Source organism: Semicossyphus pulcher, unplaced genomic scaffold (genome assembly GCF_022749685.1).
Source record: "Semicossyphus pulcher isolate SPU_LCO1_2020_fin unplaced genomic scaffold, fSemPul1.0.p SCAF_20, whole genome shotgun sequence".
NCBI classification, from domain to species: domain Eukaryota; kingdom Metazoa; phylum Chordata; class Actinopteri; order Labriformes; family Labridae; genus Semicossyphus; species Semicossyphus pulcher.
This window is the reverse complement of record NW_027211694.1, coordinates 8,204,146-8,225,354: the sequence shown is the minus strand read 5'-3', so window position 1 is coordinate 8,225,354 and position 21,209 is coordinate 8,204,146. Positions and strand designations below refer to the sequence as shown.

At 45.1% G+C, this 21,209-nt stretch overlaps 1 protein-coding gene across 1 annotated transcript in view; it reads left to right on the top strand.

Annotated features, from left to right (window-relative positions):
- The window catches only part of LOC138599319 (voltage-dependent calcium channel subunit alpha-2/delta-1-like), a 111,692-nt gene that overhangs the window by 51,364 nt on the left and 39,119 nt on the right, over nt 1–21,209 (top strand). The window contains exons 7-10 of the mRNA XM_069670924.1: nt 15,262–15,393; nt 17,322–17,391; nt 18,068–18,118; nt 19,253–19,352. Coding sequence (XP_069527025.1) covers nt 15,262–15,393; nt 17,322–17,391; nt 18,068–18,118; nt 19,253–19,352 — 353 coding nt within the window. The remainder of the gene's footprint in view (nt 1–15,261; nt 15,394–17,321; nt 17,392–18,067; nt 18,119–19,252; nt 19,353–21,209) is intronic.

Below are 21,209 nucleotides of genomic sequence, written 5' to 3'. Positions count from 1 at the left end.
TGTGCTCCTCTCTGCTGTGAGTTTATAGAGACCCGCCCTTACATTAGTCCATTTATCTCTTCCAAGGAAGCTCCTGCTTGTTTAACAAATTGCTCTTATCTATTCACTGGCAAAAGGACGAATCAATGTGTGGAAAGAAAACACACACACACACACACACTGATACATCCAAACCCTCTGGGTTATTAGCTTCTTGTTCTAGGACACTAATGAGTTTAATGCAAGGGCAGATGCACACACAAACATGTTGTGGATGCAGACATGTCTTGATAGACTAATACACACAGAAACATAGAGTACAGGTCATGTCCTTCCTTGCAGATGCACTAATATGATACACACACACTTATCGTAGTATGGATGAAACTTTATAATAATTAGAATTGACATGCGATCTGATAAGAAATCTAAAGAAACACAATGTCAGCCATAGGTTAAGCTGCTTAACACATCACTTTATATCATCTTACACACTTCATTTAACGATACTGAAATGCAGCAATCATCCCAACATTTAAATAATTTCCTTATAGCTATGCATGAGCTAATAGCCTCCCTGGCATTGATTGAGCGTTCAATATCAATTTGGTTAATGATCGTCACACTGAACGCTGCGGACTCAGTCATACGACTTGAATGCCCTTACACAGCGAGTCACTCCTCATACTAAGTTGCACTATAAATGTGCCGTGTGACACGCCTCTGAGGCCTCTGACTGTGCAGACGTTTTTGTCATTGCCAAATGGCTGAATGTACTCGGTTATTTTTACAAGCAGCAGTTCTAATGATGAAAGGATGCGGGGCGGGTTGGGGGTGTTGGAGGAGGGGGGTTGCTCCTCATGTGATTCATCGGTCCGTCTTTGGTCTCTTACTGCAGCTTTGTATGACCTCTGTTGTTTTCTTTCTTTCTCATGTTTGTTGTTGTCAGGCCTCATGAAGTTATTTATGTAAATAAATCTGTTTCTTTGCTAAATTCTTAATTGGATGTCTTTAGAGAATTTGTTATTAAAAGGTCCCGAACCTTCCATCATAAAGCGCTATTGATAACTTTAACTTAAAGTGAGAATCTCAAAGTAAATAAATGTCTCTTAAGTCACTATCTATTGCCGAATGAGGTAACACAATGGTGATTGAGCCTATGGCCCACTGATGAAAGCCTTTGCATTTGCAGTATTACAGACTGGGTGTCTGTGGCAACGTTCCGGGAAAAAGTCACAAGCGGCGCCCAGTTAGTGACGTGTTTTCCATCACCCAGCAGTGGTTGGTCTGCCAGAGAGGGTAGGCGGAGCTAAGCGGCTGCTTTTCCGGTCTCTGCAAGTGTTGCCAGTAAACAGTAATCTACTATGGCTAAACAAACACAGAAAAGATCGATGACTACAGATACAACTTCAAAAATAAGTGAAAATCCAAAGAAAAAGAAACAAATTCAACGCTCAGATGAAGGCAAACAGTCTAAAAAGGAAAGCGAGGAAAATCAAGAGTTACAACCGTTACAAAGAGAGTCTGGTTATCTGGGACATATGCCTTTTATCGCCATAAGGTGCTGCCAAAACTGAGATCTTCAAGATTATCAGTTTAAATATAGATGACAATATTAACTCTCTGATTAGCTAGTTAGCTTAGCACAGACACTTTGGAAACCTGGGTCTCTCAAAGGTTGCATAATCCATGTAACGGGTATGGTGAGGACCCAAAAGCAGCACAGGCAGACGGGATATCAGTCGGTAATGACCTTTATTATTCACTGCAGTCTTTAACAGTTTATACAATGGCAGGGTGAAAAGTCTTGGCTCACAGTGATCTTCTGCGAGATCTGAGAAGGAGTGAGCCTGGTGTCGCTGACTGAAGGCACAGCCAACAACAGGTGGATTACCTAGCTGGCAGACAGGTCCAGTGGTGAGCTGTGTAGCCACAGAGCCGAGTAGGTGTGTAACCAGGAGGGAATAGTAATAATAACAATAACGAATAATAATACTCGTCCGAGAGTCCGGCGTCCATCTCCACTTCCATGGTCCCGGGGAGAGTGTTGTCCTCCTCAGAGTAGGGGAAACCCTCTCTGTCCTCGGCATCGTCGCTGTCGTTCGGGGACTCCGACGGAGGATGTGGTCTGGGAGGTGGCCTGGTTCTGGACGTCTGGTTGAGGTTGCGCCGATGGAAGTCCCTGATGAGGGTGTGGTCCAGAATGTCCCTCCCAGGGACCCAGGACCTCTCTTCAGGGCCGTAACCCTCCCAGTCCACCAGGTACTGGAATCCCCTCCCACGCCGGCGAGACTGCAGGAGGCGACGGACAGTGTAGGAGGGACCTCCATCGATGAGGCGAGGAGGCGGTGGAGGTGGCGCGGCGGGGACCAGAGCGCTCTCTCGGACCGGTTTAACCTTGGAGACATGAAATGTGGGATGAACCCGCATGGATCTGGGGAGCTTGAGTCTCACCGCCACCGGGTTGATGATCTCCTGGATCTCGAACGGGCCGATGAACCGAGGAGCCAGTTTCTTGGATTCCACTCGGAGGGGGAGATCACGGGTGGAGAGCCAAACCTTCTGACCCGGTTGGTAGTCCGGGGCCTTGGAGCGGTGGCGATTGGAGGCCGCAGTGTAGCGGCCAGCGGCCCGGAGCAGAGCCGCCCTGGCTCGGGTCCACGTCCTGTGACAACGGCGGATGAAGTACTGGACAGAGGGGCAGGATGCTTCTCTTTCGAGTGCTGGAAAGAGCGGAGGCTGGAACCCATAGGTACACTCAAAGGGGGAGAGACCTGTGGCGGAGCTGGTCAAGGTGTTGTGGGCATATTCTACCCAAAGAAGTTGTTCGGACCAGGAAGTAGGGTGTTGAGACGTCATACAGCGTAGTGCCGTTTCCATCTCCTGATTTTTGCGTTCGGTCTGGCCGTTGGACTGGGGGTGGTACCCCGAGGACAGGCTGATGGTGGCTCCCAGAAGCGAGCAGAACTCCCTCCAGAATACTGAGGCGAACTGGGGGCCCCGATCAGAGACCACGTCTACTGGGATGCCGTGGAGACGGACGACGTGGAGGAGGAGTAGCTTGGCCGTCTCTTTGGCAGATGGAAGTTTGGGCAGGGGCACAAAATGGGCCATCTTACTGAACCGGTCTACCACCGTCAGGATAGTAGAGTTGCCGCTGGATGGTGGTAGACCGGTGACGAAGTCCAAGGAAATGTGCGACCAGGGACGATGAGGCACAGGCAGAGGATGCAGAAGACCGGCGGGGGCATGGTGAGTCGGCTTGTGCTGGTTGCAGGTGGGACAGGCATTGACGAATCCCCGAATGTCCTCATCCAGTGACGTCCACCAGAACCGGCGCTGCACAAAGTCCTTTGTCCGTTGAATCCCTGGGTGACAGGTAAGTTGAGTGCTGTGGGCCCATAGTAGAACCTCGGACCGGAGATCAGGCGGAACGAACAGGCGGTTGGGGGGGCAAGCGCTGGGTCCGGGCTGGTCTTGGGCGGCGGCCCTGACTTTCTCCTCGATCTCCCAGGTGAGTGTAGCGACCAGACGGGAAGAAGGCAGGATAGTGTCCGGGTCGGCCCTGTCCCCCTCCCTTTCCAAGAACTGACGGGACAGGGCGTCGGGCTTGACGTTGCGGGACCCCGGTCGATAGGAGAGGGAAAAGTTGAACCGGGTCAGGAAGAGTGCCCATCGGGCCTGGCGGGAGTTCAGTCTCTTAGCGGACTGGAGGTACTCGAGGTTTTTATGGTCCGTCCATACCAGAAACGGCAGTTTAGTCCCCTCGAGCCAGTGTCGCCACTCTTCTAATGCCAACTTGACGGCGAGGAGCTCTCGGTTCCCAATGTCATAATTCCTCTCTGCCGGGGTCAAACGTCGGGAATAGAAGGCGCAGGGGTGCAACTTCTGGTCGGCGGCCGCTCTCTGGGACAAGACGGCCCCCACTCCTAAGTCGGAGGCGTCCACCTCGACCACGAATTGCCGTTCAGGGTCCGGCATTTGGAGGATGGGGGCCGAGGTGAATCGTGTCTTCAGGGCCTGAAAAGAGTCATTAGCGGCCCTGGACCAGAGAAAGGGCACCTTGGAGGATGTGAGAGCTGTGAGGGGGGCCGCCACCGAACTGTAGCCCCTGATGAACCTCCGGTAGAAGTTGGCGAAGCCCAGGAAACGTTGAAGCTGCTTGCGGGAATCAGGGGCGGGCCAAGTGGTGACGGCAGAAACCTTGGCTGAGTCCATCTCCACGGTCCCTCTCCCTACGATGTACCCCAGGAAGGAGACAGACGAGGCGTGAAACTCACACTTTTCGGCCTTGACGAAAAGGGAGTTTTCCAGGAGGCGTTGGAGGACTTTCTGGACGTGATGAACATGTTCCTCTCTGGAGCGGGAGAAGATCAGGATATCATCGAGGTAAACGAAGACGAACCTGTTGAGCATGTCCCTGAGCACGTCATTAACCAGGGCCTGGAAGACAGCAGGAGCGTTGGTGAGGCCGAAGGGCATCACCAGGTACTCGTAGTGACCGGTGGGGGTATTGAACGCCGTCTTCCACTCGTCCCCCTCACGGATCCGGACCAGGTGATAGGCATTGCGCAGGTCAAGCTTGGTGAAGATGGTGGCGCCCTCCAGGAGCTCGAAAGCCGAGGAGATGAGGGGCAGGGGGTACCGGTTCTTGATGGTAATGTCATTTAATCCACGATAGTCAATGCAGGGGCGGAGTGTTTTGTCTTTTTTCTCCACGAAAAAGAAACCGGCTCCAGCCGGAGACGAGGAGGGGCGGATGATGCCCGCCGCTAGACCGTCGCTGATATATGTCTCCATCACCCCCCTCTCAGGAACGGACAGGGAATACAGGCGTCCTCTGGGCGGCGTGGCACCGGGCTGGAGGTTGATGGCGCAGTCGTAGGGCCGATGTGGGGGAAGGGAGGTTGCCTTGGCCTTACTGAAGACCTCCCTGAAGTCCAGATACTCAGCCGGGACCCCCAGCACATCGGTCGAAGAACTGGTCCCGGCAGAAGGTTGTGGTGCGGCGGCTTGCTTGAGGCAGACCTGGTGACAAGATGAACTCCACCCCAGGATCGCCCCTGTGGTCCAATCCAGGTGTGGATTGTGACGTCGGAGCCATGGGAACCCCAGGAGGAGAGGATGACGAGGAGAGTGCAGGATGTGAAACTGGAGTGTTTCATGGTGGTTCCCGGAAATTAACATCCGTATGGGTGCTGTCAGGTGGGTCACAGTTCCCAGAAGTCGACCATCCAGAGCGTTGGTGGAGACTGGAGCTGGCAGGGGAATCTGACCGACACCCAGCTGCTGAGCTAGATTAAAATCCATAATGTTGGCATCAGAGCCAGAGTCAATGAGGGTGGCGAGGGTCTGGGATCCCTCAGGCAGCAGCAGGCGGACCTGGCACAGGGATCGTGTGCTGGAGGAGGAGCTAGACGTATGACTCACCAGGAACTCCTTCCTTCCTGGTGAGTCCGTCCTTTTAGCGGACACCCGGAAATAAAGTGTCCCGCTTGGCCACAATACAGGCAGAGGTTCCCCTCGCGGCGTCTTTTCCTCTCTTCAGGAGTTAAACTGGCCCGGCCAACCTGCATGGGTTCAGGCTCCCCTGAAGACCGGCTGCCAGAAAGCATCGATACCCCGGGAGCAGCTGGTGGCGGGGCGGGCTGGCGTCGTCCCGCTAGCCCCTGATGTTTCTCCCGCCGTCTCGCTTGAATGCGACGATCGATGCGGGAAGCCAGCTCGATGATGCCGTCGAGAGTGGTGGGAAGATCATACGATATTAGTTCATCCTTGATGTAGTCAGCGAGCCCCATCAGGAATGCGTCGCACTGGGCAGCCTGGTTCCACTCACTGGAGCTAGCCTGGGTGCGGAAGTTGATGGAGTAATCGGCCACTGAATGCGACCCTTGGTTCAGACCCAGAAGCCCTCCAGATGCGTCCGGCCCTCGGGAAGCTTCTCCAAACACTTTACGAAGCTCAGCAGCGAAGGCTTGAAAAGAGGAGCAGGCTGGAGTGCGACGCTCCCACTCGGCTGTTCCCCACAGCCGAGCGCGCCCCGTCAGATGATTCACAGTGAACGCCACCCTGGCGTCCTCCGAAGCGAAGGTATGGGGCTGGAGAGCGAACAGGATCGAACAGTTCGTGAGGAACGGGCGGCAACCCTCTGCGTCCCCGGCGTAGCGTTCAGGAACCCCCACACGAGGCTCCGAAGCGAAGGCAGAGGTAGAGGCGGAGGCAGCCGGGGCTGGTGGAGGCTGGACGGGTTCCGGGAGCAGAGGGACAGCTTGGGCAAAAGCTGCGGCGAGCTGTTGGACCTGCGAGGCTAGCGAGGTAAATGCCTGCTCCTGCTTAGCCACCGCCAGTCGAACATCTGCAGAGTTAGAAAGTAGCAGCGCCTCGTGGTGCTGGAGCATCGCCTCTACCTTCTCCAGGCGATCCATCGCCGTGTGTGCTGGGTCCATGTCTGGCCAGATTGTACTGTAACGGGTATGGTGAGGACCCAAAAGCAGCACAGGCAGACGGGATATCAGTCGGTAATGACCTTTATTATTCACTGCAGTCTTTAACAGTTTATACAATGGCAGGGTGAAAAGTCTTGGCTCACAGTGATCTTCTGCGAGATCTGAGAAGGAGTGAGCCTGGTGTCGCTGACTGAAGGCACAGCCAACAACAGGTGGATTACCTAGCTGGCAGACAGGTCCAGTGGTGAGCTGTGTAGCCACAGAGCCGAGTAGGTGTGTAACCAGGAGGGAATAGGCGAAACTCGTGGTCGAAGACAGAAGGCTGAGGTAATATCCAGGGCAGAGACGAGGCAGGCAGGTCGGGGACAGACGAGGTCGGCAACAGGTGATCAGTCCGGGGAAAAACGCTGGAAAGTCAGGCATAATACAAGAACAATCTGGCACTGAAGCAGAGACAGGAGCAGGCTTAAATGCAGCCAGGGCTCTCACAGGTGTGGAGAGTTGGCCTGATGAGGAGGCGTGGCTGACAGGTAGAGTGGAGCAGAGACAGGTGTAGGGAGTTGGTCTGATGAGGAGGTGTGGCAGACTTGCAGAGTGGAGCAGACTGTGACAATCCACTTATCAGCACCTCTGCCCCACCAAAATAAATTACCTTCGATGCTAATCAGGCTAGCTGTTTTCCCGTTTCCCTTCCGTATGCTATGCTAGGCTAACTAGCTGCTACTTATGCTTTTATAGCCTCTCTTTTGTAATGGTTCTATCTGGATAAAAGTCTTTTTTGGTGACTTTGCATCGGTCAATACCAAGTGTGACCACTGCACAAAGAATGCTTCAAAAACAGCACTTTTCCTGGCAGCTTGTTCCAGCTGGTACGGATTAAATAAGATGAAATGTGCTTATTAGAGCTTAAGTCGTTCATATTTTTGTACTTTGGAGATAACCCAGCGAGCTGTTTGCCCATTTTCCAGTCTTAATGCTAAGCTAAGCTAATCCTATTACCGTTTGGGTCCAGTTGAATATGCCTACTTTACTCATACATAGATGTGATAATAAGTGATTTTACAGTCCTCTTCTACAACAGTCTGGCTTATAGTATGTGTGCTATCCCTACCAGCTCTCAAACAGGTGGTGGTGGTTGCGGCTCGGATTTGGTTTCGACCTCCAGTTAGCAAAAGTAGCAAAGCTAGCCGTTTGTTTTGGTGCTCCCTCTCTTTTTCACTCTCTCCATCTCCAAGGACGGGCTCCCACATCGATGCCACTCCGGCTGGCCAGCACTGTCAGCGTTGCCATGGCGATGTGTATCCAAGTGTGTGTGTGTAGAACAGGCCACACATACTCAGACACGCCCTGGCGTTCTATCTTGTTGTGTGGAGGAAGGAGTCGTAACTTGATTAGGGGACTTTGTCTAGACAATGCTGGCGTCCTTGTGGCTTTTATTGATGCTGAAGGAGATGCGTGTCATCCATCTCTTCTTCTTTGATTGCATTGAACTTTTTCCACCACCCCCATCCATTTTCATTCCTTCCTTTTCCTGCTTTCTCTTCTTTTTGGTTTGTTTTCAGTATGTCCCTGTTTTCTTTCCTACTTTTTTCATTATTCCCGCCTTGCTCTCTTCTTCCTTTTACATCCCCTCACACTTTATCAAGCATATTAATAGCGGGGCGTGCGGAGACAAATGTGCCACTGTCTTTCTCCCCCGCATTAGTCCTGCTGATCGGAATCTATTCTCCCTGCTGATCCAGTGTGGGTGGTCAGACTGGGATTCATTATCGTGCTTATGTGTGTGCGTGCACGCTTACTGGAGATGAATCAGAGTTTGTCCGTGTGTGTGTGAAAGAAAAAGGGAGCGGGGAAGAAACACTTTGGGTGCGAGAGTCGGCATGTGTGTCACATCTCATGCACCTACCGTCCCGTATATGCTTTTCATGGCTGCGTGTGCGTGTCTTCTCGCTCATTAGGCAGATTGGCGTGGATGCGATGAGAGGAGAGCGTCGTGGCCTTGGCAGGAGAGCCGAAGCTCATCTGATGCCTGTTTGCATCAACGCTGTGTGGCACCTGTCAGCTCGAGACACACACACTCTGTGACGTGCTGAGATACTTTGACACCGTGTATGCGAGCGTGTTTGTGTCGAAGTCACGGTCCCTGTGGCAAAGCTCACAGCGTATAAATTGATTTTTCTTTTTTCTATTTTGCACTCTTGTGCCACTTGATACGCGTCCTGTTTCGTTTACAGAGCTGGCAGCCAAACTGAAATATCTCCATCCCTCTCTTTCCTCATCCTTCCTTCCTTCCTTCCTTCTTGCCCCTTACGACTGCGGCTTGTGTCCTTGCGACAAGCTGGAAGCCTTCCCGGGATGTTCTAATCAGCTGATTGGGATTCACATTTAGATCCCCCTCCATGCCAGAAAATCTATTTTATCAATCCATAAACCTTCATTGAAAATAAATGGAGAGTTCTGCAATATCACATGTATTCTGAATTAAATCCCTTCCTGATAATGTTAATATAAATAAGTTGAAACAACCTAATGGCTCCAATTAAGCCGCAAAATGACTCAACATTTAAGAAGACAGTCATCAGTGTGTTTGTGTTGTGTGAGTAATTGCTCTTCCTCTTAAGGCAGTCACCAGTACCAAAAGGGCTTTTCCCACCTTCATGACCTCGACACCGTACTCATGCTCAAACATGGTAGTCATGGGATGTGTGTGTGCTGGTGTCCATATCTCTTAATCCGTCCCCCCAGGTCTCAGCAGCTTTGAGTGTGTGGTGTCTCTTCAACTTCATATCCTCGGGGGGATTTTCTCACGCACTCATTTAAACTGCACTCATTATTCACTCCTGTGGCATCAGAAAATGATGTCACAGGAGTGATCTGCTGCTCCTGTTGTCGCATCTGTCATTTTATTCTTCAGCTTCTCGTTTTTGTAAGGCAGGGACTGCATCATCACTATTGAGCGAACTTTCAAACTTTAGGTAGCGTACGTAGGTAGTGTGCGGTGGTAGCGTACGTTGCTAGCGTACGTTGGAAGCAGACATTGGTAGTGTGCGTCGGTAGCATACATTGGTATTGTATGTTGGTAGATAGCGTAGGTAGTGTACGTAGGTAGCATATGCAGGCAGCGTGCGTAGGTAGAGTACGTAGGTAGAGTACGTAGGTAGAGTACGTATGTAGCGTACGTAGGTAGCATACGTTGGTATCGTATGTTGGTAGGTAGTGTGCGTAGTGTAGTGTACGTAGGTAGCGTGCGTTGGTATCGTACGTAAGTAGTGTGCATAGGTAGCGTGCGTAGGTAGCATACGTTGGTATCGTATGTTGGTAGGTAGTTGTGCGTGGGGTAGCGTACGTAGGTAGCGTGCGTTGGTATCGTACATAAGTAGCGTGCGTACGTAGCATACGTTGGTATCGTATGTTGGTAGGTAGCGTAGGTAGCGTGCTTTGGTAGTGTACGTAGATAGCGTACGTTGGTAGCATACGTTGGTATCGTATGTTGGTAGGTTGCGTGTGTAGGGTAGCGTACATAGGTAGCGTGCGTTGGTATCGTATGTTGGTAGGTAGCGTAGGTAGCGTGCTTTGGTAGCGTACATAGGTAGGGTACGTTGGTATTGTAAGAAGTAACGGAAGAGCCATGAAATTTTTGTCAGTTGGCGTTATTTTGAAAATCTTAGGTTTAATATTTATTATTGCTAACTTCACCGCTGAGCCTTGCATGCAAAATACTGATGCTAGAGTTTTACCTATATAGTCATATTTTGAAGCTCAGGCCAAAAAACCAAGATGCCGTGTTTGACAAGTTGGGGAGAGAAGTGGTAGACCACACTTCTGTCCTTTCTCGCGCTGCTCTCTCTGAATTGATTACTACTCTTTTTGCTTCACATCTTACCATCCGACATCTGGTCCAAATTTTTTTACTTTGTCCAATTTGCAGCATTTTAAGCAAGGCAAAGTAATTTGAAAAACGAGTGGTGAGAATTTGTAATCTAAAAATGTTAAGGTGTGTTTGGCTGACAAAAGGAGGCTCACGTCACACAATCAGTAGTGAGTGGCAAAGTATCACAGAGCAGAGGGCCCCTTCTGATACGATGATTGCAGGTTCTCACCACTCCAGCCCCCACCATGTAATTACTTTCAAATGCACAGGCGGTTTCAGCCACCAGCTAGCTGATGACAGGGAACACCACAGGGCATCACTTGGCATGGCATCGTGCAGCTTCCCCTCCTCTCCCTCCCATTCTCCCACTGCCATCACCCACATCAGTCACTGCCAGAATCCAGTTTGATTTGTTTTTGAAAGCATCTACATGCCTCACAGGGAATATTTATTAGGCTGTCTTCTTTTCCATATTCAGTTCCCATGTCTTCTCGCCCCATGAATCATTCATTTTTTCCTTATCTCACATGTCTTCACTTGTTAACCATGTGATATTTAAATAGTGTGATTTATGAGGCTGGCATGGCCGGGCGTCTTTGTTGAATTTATAATCATGTGATATTTCGGTCCTCATTCTGAGTTGTTTTAAATAGTGACCACTTAGTGTAACTCTAATTATACACCAAAAAAGGCTAAGTTGAACCAGAGTCTTGCAGGGATAGGTAGGCCTACAGGTATGCCACACCTGACCTCAAAGTATAGCATAGTTTGAGGACAGATATGAGACATGAGTGAGTGAATAGTACTTTTCTACTTAATAGTAGTTTTTATAAACTTAATTTATTGTCCCATTACAGAACAAGCTTAGGCCTACTTACTGGTTTGTAGCAAGCCCAACAAATGTTAGCAAGTTTGCTATCTTTGAGAGTTTTATTCAACAGCTTCACTTGTTGTTGGCAAAACAAGAGAAAAAGTCAATACTAAATACAATTATGTACATTCTGCGTACGCTAGCATATTTCCAAACTTGCTAGCATGTTTATTTGTTAGCTTGACAGTTACAGTTTTTACCAACTAGCCCTGCAAGTGGTCCCTTGGTAACTTATTTTTCTGTTAGCTAACAAGCTTGCTAACTGGCTTGTAACAAGCTCGGCTGACGTTAACAGGTTTGCTAGCTTGGATGCTACAACTACAAACAGTTTTTGTTAATGTAGCCTAACTGTCACTGGCCTGTCAGTATCAAAAGGTCAGTTTTTAATGAAATTATGTGCAAAACAAAACAAAAACAAAAATTGAAGAGTAAACTTCAACATAGCATTGTGACTAAACAGTGCTAGCACTTTCTTGACTTGCCTGCACGTTAGCTGTTAGCTTTACAGTTACAGTTTTTACCAACTAGCCCTGCAAATGGTCCCAAGCTTGCTAACTGGCTTGCTCAGCTGACGTTAACATGTTTGCTAGCTTGGATACTACAACTACAAACAGTTATGTGGATGTAACTGTCACTATAAAAAAGTCAGTTTGTAATGAAATTATTTTTAAGAGTAAACAGCATAGCAGTGTGACTGACCAGTGCTAGCACTTTCTGGACTTGCTAGCACGTTAGCTGTTAGCTTTACAGTTACAGTTTTCTCCAACTAGAACAGATAGTAGTCGGTACACAATCAACCAAAGATGAAAATACTGCAACAATGGAACGTATAATTGTTTTTTGCCCACACCCAAAATAGTAATATATAGTTATTTATACACAACCAGTTTCATGTTGGTTTCGTGTAAGATGCCACACAAATTCTGTACCAACTGCTCAGTGCAAGCTTACCAAAAGTACCTGTCAAAGAAAACCACTTCCAGTGGCTTCCTCCGCTCTCTTCTTCTCCCCTTCATTTCGTCTTTCATCTCCTTTTTCTCTCACTCATTACTGTATGTCATGTCATTTCTCGACTTTCATCAGAGTGAAAACTGAATCTTTCTGCAGAAAACTAATTTATACTACATTTAAATATTCAGGGACATTGCTTTATGATTTATTATCGAGTCCTTTCAACCGCTGAAGAAAAACTCTTACTGAAAATCAGATATTATTTCAGGCAGTTGTAGTTTGTTCCTCTAAGTGTACAGGCACACAAACACTTGCACCCTGCCAGCCAAAAGGTCCCCCGGCTGGACGCCACGCCTGACAAATAGAGCTGACCAGGGCCGGTGATACTTCTCATTTCTTCCTCTCATCATGGTGACCTCGAGCATGTTACAGACACATTGCAACCCAGATGGATCTGTTTACGCTGGAACTGCGATTTGTTCCAGCATTTGGCGGCGATTAGAGGACACTGCCTTGCCACGCCTTTGATTTAGTTGCTAAGGGCTCGTCATTTGTGCCTGAACTGCCCATTTGGGAATGTTTGATGTATGTTTGCATCCAAAATTCCTGTGGGAGACTATAATGGGTTTATCAATTGTACACAAAGGAAACAGACACAGAGACTTAGGACACACTTCTGTTCATCTATGTAATTTATTACGTCCAGTGGAGAGATGGGGGGGATACCAATGCTTCTTGTATGAGGTCTTGTTACCCTGAGACTCCAGCAGACAAATCCATTAAGGGCCATCCTAAGGGAGCCAAGAGATCAGGCCTGAACAAATGGTCACCACTTATCATGGGGACACACTTTCCACTACAATACCAGAGGGAGCCATTTAAGTGTTGGTGTAAACTCCTTTTATCCAACAATGCATGGAAACAAAGCCTTGGTGAAGGAGGTGGATGTGAGGAGGGGAAGGATTGACGCGCCAAAGGGAGTGGGAGAGCCACAAGACAGTAAGCAGAGAAAACAGACTTTATGTAGGCATTTAATACAAGCAAGATAACTCTTTTTGTAACTCTGAGTGTAAAAAAAAAAAATTTGGCGTGTGAGTGGTACTAGAATTGTTTCTATAACAATAGAAGTTTCACACAATTTGAAATAGTTTTTCCTACATGTATAAAATATTTAACATAAAGCCAATACTGTACATTCAGCTGCCAACTTATTAAGTACACCTAGCTTGAACTTGTGCAGCCTTGGATAGCCTTAGGATAAATTAAACCTTGTTGGAGTTGTGTTGCTGTTGAACATCTTACTGAATATTATAAGTGCTAAAAAAATCAGCATGTTATCGTGAGCATGTTGGCATGCTAACATAAACACCTACCTGAGAGCACACAGTGGGGCTGTGGAGTGAAGTATCTCATTATAATGACTTAGTCTCTCAATATTTTGACTTAGTATCTCAAAATAATGACTTAATGTCTCAATATTTTGACTTAGTCTCTCAATATTTTGACCTAGTATCTCAAAATAATGACTTAATGTCTCAATATTTTGACTTATTCTCTCAATATTTTTGACTTAGTCTCTCAAAATAATGACTTAATGTCTCAATATTTTGACTTAGTCTCTCAATATTTTGACTTAGTATCAAAAATAATGACTAAGTATCTCAAAAAAATGACTTAGTCTCTCAAAATAATGACTAAGTATCAAAAATAATGACTAAGTCTCTCAAAAAAATGACTTAGTCTCTCAAAATAATGACTTGGTCTCTCAAAATAATGACCTAGTATCCCAAAATAAGGACTTGGTTTCTCAAAAGAATGACTTAGTCTCCTAAAATGATGACTTAGTATCTCAATATTTTGACCTAGTATCTCAAAATAATGAGAGACTATGTCAATATTTCAACTTAGACCAACCACCAGGAAGTCTTGTGCACTAGCTTGCTTTCTGTCACTGTTATCAGAAAAGAGGTGTCGCCTGTATAGGCAGATGAAGGGTGAAGTCGAAATATTGAGAACGTTTCTCAATATAATGACTTGCAGGATAGGTTTTTTTTTCATCCAAGTGGCGGAAAGGGGCTTCCATACATTATTGCAAATCTGCACCATTAAAAGTTACCTGGATTTATTTGATCCTGCTGAAAAAGTCTTAATAAAATCATCATGAGTTGAGATCTAAGTTGTACTGACTAAAACAGTAGCCAATGCATGCCTAAAAACAAACTGGGGCCATGTTTCCATCCATCAGTCAAGGGCTGGGTTAAATCATATTTCTGTTTTTCTGCCATGCTTCTCTTTCTGGCACCTCTTCACGCTGAGTTGTCAGTATAATTGTCTGAGTTACGAGTACAGATGCTTCACACTAAGTTGTCATAACAAAATTTTAACCACACAGCCTCCAGTCGCCTGTCATGTATGACTCTCCCACAGCAAATCCTCAGACCTCCTTTCCTCTGTCTCGCCCTTTTGTTTCCTTTTTTGTTGTTGTTCTTTGTTGCTTCTTTAATCCAGTTGCTCTCACAAAAGACACACACACATACACACACACACACACATGCAAGTATGAGTCATGCACAGCATCACTTTGACATGCAGCCCACTCTCCCCGGCAGAGCTCTGCCTTTTTTCGATCAAACTAGATTGTTGGAGCATTAAGCCAGTAAGAGCTCCCGCAGACAAACAGGTAAACAGAACATTTACTGTATGCCTGTCCCCCCGAGTACCAGGAAGAGGGTTTTGTCTTTTTCCCGAAATATCAAATTGAATTGTTTTTGACTCCCTCTCTCCTCCCTTTCTCCCCTCTTTTGCTCACTTTCTACAGCTGTACATTTTGGAGTGTGTTTTTTTGCGTGTGTGTTTTGAAAGCAAAAAAGTAAAAAGTAAATATCTCATGATAGCAGATTGACGTCAGATTCAATATCTGTGATGAGGCCTTCTCACAGCCATCAATGTCAATATCCTGATACTGGCAACTCTCGCTCTCTGTGTTAAAATCTCTTCCTTCCCCTTCCTTTAAAAGCCTTGACATTTTGTCATTTTGTGCCTGTGTTTTTTTTAAAATAATTTTGTGCTCCTGTAGAAATATGACTCATTCAATCTTTCTGTGTGTGTGTGTGTGTGTGTGTGTCTGTGTGTGTGTGTTCCAGCTAACATTATTTTGAATGAGCTAAATTGGACAGAGGCCTTGGAGGACGTTTTCCGGAAAAACAAAGAGGAAGACCCCTCGCTCCTCTGGCAGGTGTTTGGATCCGCCACCGGGTTAGCTCGGTACTTCCCAGGTAAGCATCCCAGCAGCCACAGGCGGTTAGTGAAGGGGACAGAAATTGCCACCAAAGGGGTTGTGTCATCATATTACAGGCAGATGCATGCAAACATAAAAAAAAATTCTGAACACGAGTGTCTAGTGTCGATCAGACTCTCTTTTCTTGTGACTTTGGGTGTACAAAATGGCACAAAATCACTTTTTAAAAAACGTGTGAAAATGATTGTTTCTCTCATAATGTACTGTTTTAAAAATCTTCTTAATCACTACAAATGTTTTATCTCATACATTGTTATTAAAGTTGTACTTAAACATTTTGGTAAATAAACAAGGCTCACTAGCTTCCAGCTAGAAGTTCCTGGCAGTGTGCTATGCTACAAGCCAGCGCCAAGAGGCAATTAGCTGAGCTGAATAAAATTATGTACATTCTGATCAACAAACCGTCCTTTGGGAGTAAACTTTACAGTACAGTCACTGACTGGCCCTAGCATATTCCAGACTTGCTAGCATGTTTACTGTTAGCTTGACAGTTACAGCTTTTACCAACAAGCCCTACAAGTGGGCCCTTTGTAACTTAGTGTCCCATTGGCTAACAAGCTTGCTAACTTGCTTTAACTGACATTAACACGTTTACTAGCTTTTAAAGGGCTGTTTCATCATGTTTTAAGCAGATGCATGCAAACGCAAGTTTTAACACTATTTTGCTGTCAATCAAACTCTCTTTCTCGTGACTTTGGGCGTAGAAAATGGCACAAAAGTCAGGAAACACTTTTCTACAAAACATGCTAAAATGGGGATTGTTTCTCCCCAAATGTACTGCTTCAAAAATCTTCTTAATCACTACACATTTTTTATCTAAAACATTGCATTGAAGTTGTACTTCAACATTTTGGTAAATAAACAAGGCTCACTAGCTTCCAGCTAAAAGTTCCTGGCAGTGCGCTCTGCAGCAAGCTAGCGCCAAGAGGCAATTAGCTGAGCTACTGAATAAAATGATGTACATTCTGATAAACAAAATGTCCTGTGGGAGTAAACTTTACAGTACAGTGATTGATATATTTCCAGACTTGCTAGCATGTTTACTGTTAGCTTGTTAGTTACATTTTTTACAAACAAGCCCTGCAGGTGGGCCCTTTGTTACTTATTGCCCCATTAGCTAACAAGCTTGCTAACTGGCTTGTAACAAGTTTCACTGATGTTAACAAGTGTGCTAGCTTATAAGGGGCTGTTTCTTCATGTTTCAGGCAGATGCAGGCAAACAATATTTTGCTGTCAATCAGACTCTCTTTCTTGTGACTTTGGGTGTAGAAAATGACACAAAAGTTAGGACAGTGCTAAAATGGTGATTTTTGTCTCTCATAATGTACAGCTTAAAAAATCTTGCCCTGTCTTAATCACTACAAAAGTTATCTCTCAAGTTATACTTAAAGTTTTTGGTAAATGAACAAGGCTTAGCTTACTAGCTTCCAGCTAAAAGTTCCTGGCTGTGCACTCTGCATCAAGCTAGCACCAGGAGGCAATTAGTCTTTGCCGAACTTAACTCCCAGGAAAACCACAACTTGCCAATTTTATTCTTTGATTTTGTACAAATGAACAGATGACAAACTATAACAAAGCTGTAGAGCTGCTCGTAGGAACATTTTTAAGCTTTGGAGCCAGGCTAGCTGTGCCTTCCTGCTTTTGGACTTTATGCTAAGCTATGCTCAGCTAAGTCGCCTCCAGGTTTCAAGTTGCACATCGGAGTGGTAAATAACTTCTTATCTTATCTCAGACAGAAGGGAAAAAAGTGTTTATCCTGAAGGTCCAACTATTCTATTGAGATGTACTAGAATATTTGGCAGATATACTGTAAGGTGTAACAGGAGTCTGCCATTCATACAAATGTTCAAGTACTTTAAACCCAAGCTTATTGTGATCTAAACATTTTTTCCTCTGCTATCCCAGCATCCCCTTGGATAAATGCAAACAGTTCAGACGATAAGATCGACCTCTACGATGTGCGCAGACGACCGTGGTGAGTATTAGATGTGTAGTTTCATTTCTTTGAGGCTTATCATCTCGCTGTCAGTCATTGTCCAATTTTTGTCAAGAGCAGACCTCTGGCTCTTTTAATCTAACTTTGTTGTATAAATCATTTATTTATGAACACTGTATTTGCTTATTGCACAAACAGAGCACACAAAAACATCTAGAAGCACATGAACAATTGCAGCAGAGTCTTTGACCAAAGCGCCCAAACAAACACATCAGAGCACAATGACGATCAAGCCTCTGCATATCAAAGGGAACCAATACAAGAGCTTCATTGGTCTCCTAAAAATGATTAAAATCTGGCTTGTCGCGATGACCCTATTAACCACGTTATTAATTTTAATTAGGCTCAAATGCCCTGTTGGCTCCAGAGCACTCAAACTCAGACACACAACTGTTTGTTTATTAAAGAAATTTAATTGATTTTAAATGCAACTGATAGAAAAGTGATATTTGTTTATTGGCTCTGATGTGCAACTGATGAGACTGCAGGATGCACGCACTCATCACTTTGTATCGTAGTGATTCCTTTAATATTGTTTTCCAAAAAAGCATTCCTGTACAGTAATTGCCTGTTTTCCACTTCTGTGCACACTTATGTCTCTTTATGTGCTCAATATCCACGACCTTTTCTGTGTGTGTCTGTTATTACTCACCAGGTACATTCAGGGGGCGGCGTCACCCAAGGACATGCTGATCTTGGTGGATGCGTGAGTGATGCCCTCGTGATTCATCTATTAGCCTACAGTCACATTTTATTTTCTTTATGCGCGCCAGAAGGCCGTGATGCTAACTCTGTGACTGGCTTCACCCTGCTGGGAGCTACTGTTTGTGCTCGCAGCAGCCTCAGCACTCGGGTGACACTGACAAAGAAAAGCGGCAGTCGGAGTATCAGACGACTTTCTCAGTTACAGTCCAGTTGTTTGTTCCAGTGGTTTATGCCCTTAAAAGTTTCCAAGCCCTAAGAGTTAAAAGCCCTGATCAATTTAAGATATAGAAAACTGAACACCTACAAATATGTAAAATAAAGATGTTCCCACAAGTTCATAGTTTACATCTTCATACTTTTTATGTGTACGAGAATGTCAGAATGATAATAGTCCTTTACTTTATGTCCATTTGAACCAATGACTGTAAAGATGGACGACGTGTCTCCATCTGCTCTCATTGTACAAAATTGAAGCCAAAATACCCCCCGTGATAGGCGCTGCCATCTTGCGATGGTGACGTCATTTGGAGCCAGAGCAGAGATCACCGAGTGGAGTAGCCACTTCCACTAACCAAAATACACAGTTAACTTACCAAAAAACCCAGCAAGCATCTCACACGCCGGCGTATTCAACAGCAGAACAGCTTCTTGTGTTGGTCTGAAGCAGACGTTCACAGATATGTAAACTTCAATGACTATAGTGATTGTTTTAGTTTTTCCCCGTTCCTCCTCTACTCTGCTAATCCAGAACAGATCGCCTGCAGGAGCCGTATTTGTCAACAGAGCTGTCAATCGTCCTTTTTCCAGCATCAAATAACTAATTAGAAATAAACTTGCCATAAAAATGAACACTTGGATGTAAATCAGCATGATAAGAACTAATATAATGACAGAAACTTGGCGTGTATTTTGATTTATAGTTTGACTCATGTCCCGTCTGTTTACATGAAGGAGGCGGGCTTTATGACCTATACTGCAGCCAGTCATCAGGAGGCGATGTTTGGCTTCACTTTTAGGGAGCTGTCATGTCGTCCATCTTTTTATACAGTCTATGATTTTAACGGCCCGTTTTTTTCTGCTATTATATGTGTGATTGTAATGTAAAAAAACAAACCAAGTTTGTTCCCAACTGCAGGAGCGGCAGTGTTTCGGGTTACACCCTCAGACTCATCAAAACGTCCGTCAGAGAGATGCTGGAAACCCTCTCTGATGATGACTTCGTCAACGTGGTTTATGTGAGTATTGACACAACTAATGCTTCGTTTCATTATTAATGCAGCTTATACTAACGTGCACTTCAGAAACACTAGACTTTCTATCACTATAAGATACATATATGTTAACTTTTGTGCAAAGTTCTGTCTAGAAAGTTCTTTTGATTCTGAATATGTCATGGATTTCCAGGTGCACTCATTGCTGAATGTTAATGTGGACATATTTGTGTTGGCTGTTTGAGTCATTGCTTTAAACATGGCAGTGACCTTTTGATTGACTTAATGTACCGCACATGGATGGATCTCTATTACGGCTTCATATGTGCATGGATGCATGCATGATATGTGCTCATTTATTTATAGTATGAGTGCTTGTGTGTTGGCGGAGAAGTGTGTATAAGGGAAATGTCTCAAGAGAGCTGAATCCATGTATGTGAGCCTGATAGAGCGAACACATGACACAGCTTGAGCAATACCCTGAAATGCCACAAGAAGAATTAGACAAGTGATTTTTTTGCTGTATGTATGAGCCAAACTTTAAATCAGTGAAAATAAAAAAACACTGCTAGCTTAAGTGAAATCCTTTAGGTAGCTTAGGCATCAGAGAATTTACTGACATGGAGATTAAAAAGATATTCACCCATCATTTAAATATCTACAGCCTGGTTCAGTTAAGACAAATCAATGTATCCTCGCATTTTATGTTATGGAAAGGAAAATAGCACCATTTTGAGTGGTAATTTCTCTGTATTGGTTGAACCTGTGAGTGGTGGTGAAGACGAATTACAGCCAATCACACTGGACATGAATAGTGAGATATTTATTTTCTTCCGATCAACGAAATCTCTTAATCCACTTATGTTTACTTTGAAGTAACATTAAAAAAGGCCTGTACTGTTCATATCTTTTTGGACACCTTAATAAACACCTTATACACCAACAGCAGTAGTCTAATATTTCGGGAATACTCACTTTCTTGTCAAGAGCTGGATGAGAAGATCCAAAGCACTCTTTTTAAATATTAGCCCGCAGCTAGCAAGTGGTTAGCTATTTTTAGCTAAAACAACATTTTTAAACTTCTCTTCGAGGAACAAACAGGAATTAAGGTGGTATTTAATGAGCTTTACTTCATCAATTTCTTGCCAGGAGCTATATGAGATGATCTGTACCACTATGATGCCTCTTTGAATATAACCCTGCAGCTAGCAACTGGTTAGTTTAGCTTAGCCTAGCTAAAACAACATTTGAGAACTTTGTTTAATGGGTTCAAGCAAACAAGAAAGTGGCAGTTGGTGAGCTAAAGACAGAATAGACAGAAGTAAAGCAGTAGTTAAATATTTCAGGAAAAATACTTCCTCACTTTCTCGCCAAGAGCTACACGACAATAATAATTCCACACTCATGTCTGTTTTTAGATTTAGCCTGCATTTAGCCACTGGTTAGCTTAGCTTAAACAACATTTTTAAACTTTTATTTAATGTTTTAAACAAACAAGAATAATGGTGGCAGTAAGTTAGCTAAAGACTTATTAGACAGAAGTAAAGTAGTTTCATATTTCAGGAAATATACTTAGAAGAATATAAACACCACACCCGTGTCTGTTTTTTAATATTAGCCTGCAGCTAGCAAGTGGTTGTAGCTTAGCTTAGCTTAACTTTTTTGGGTGGTGTGAACAAACAGCAATCACAGTGCTATTTAGTGAGCTAAAGACAGAATAGACAGAAGCACAGCAGTTTAATATTTCAGGAAAAATACTTCCTCACTTTCTTGCCAAGAGCTACACGACCATATTAATACCACACTCATGTCTGTTTTTAGATTTAGCCTTTAGCTAGCAACTGGTTAGTGTAGCTTAGCTAAAACAACATTTTCAAACTT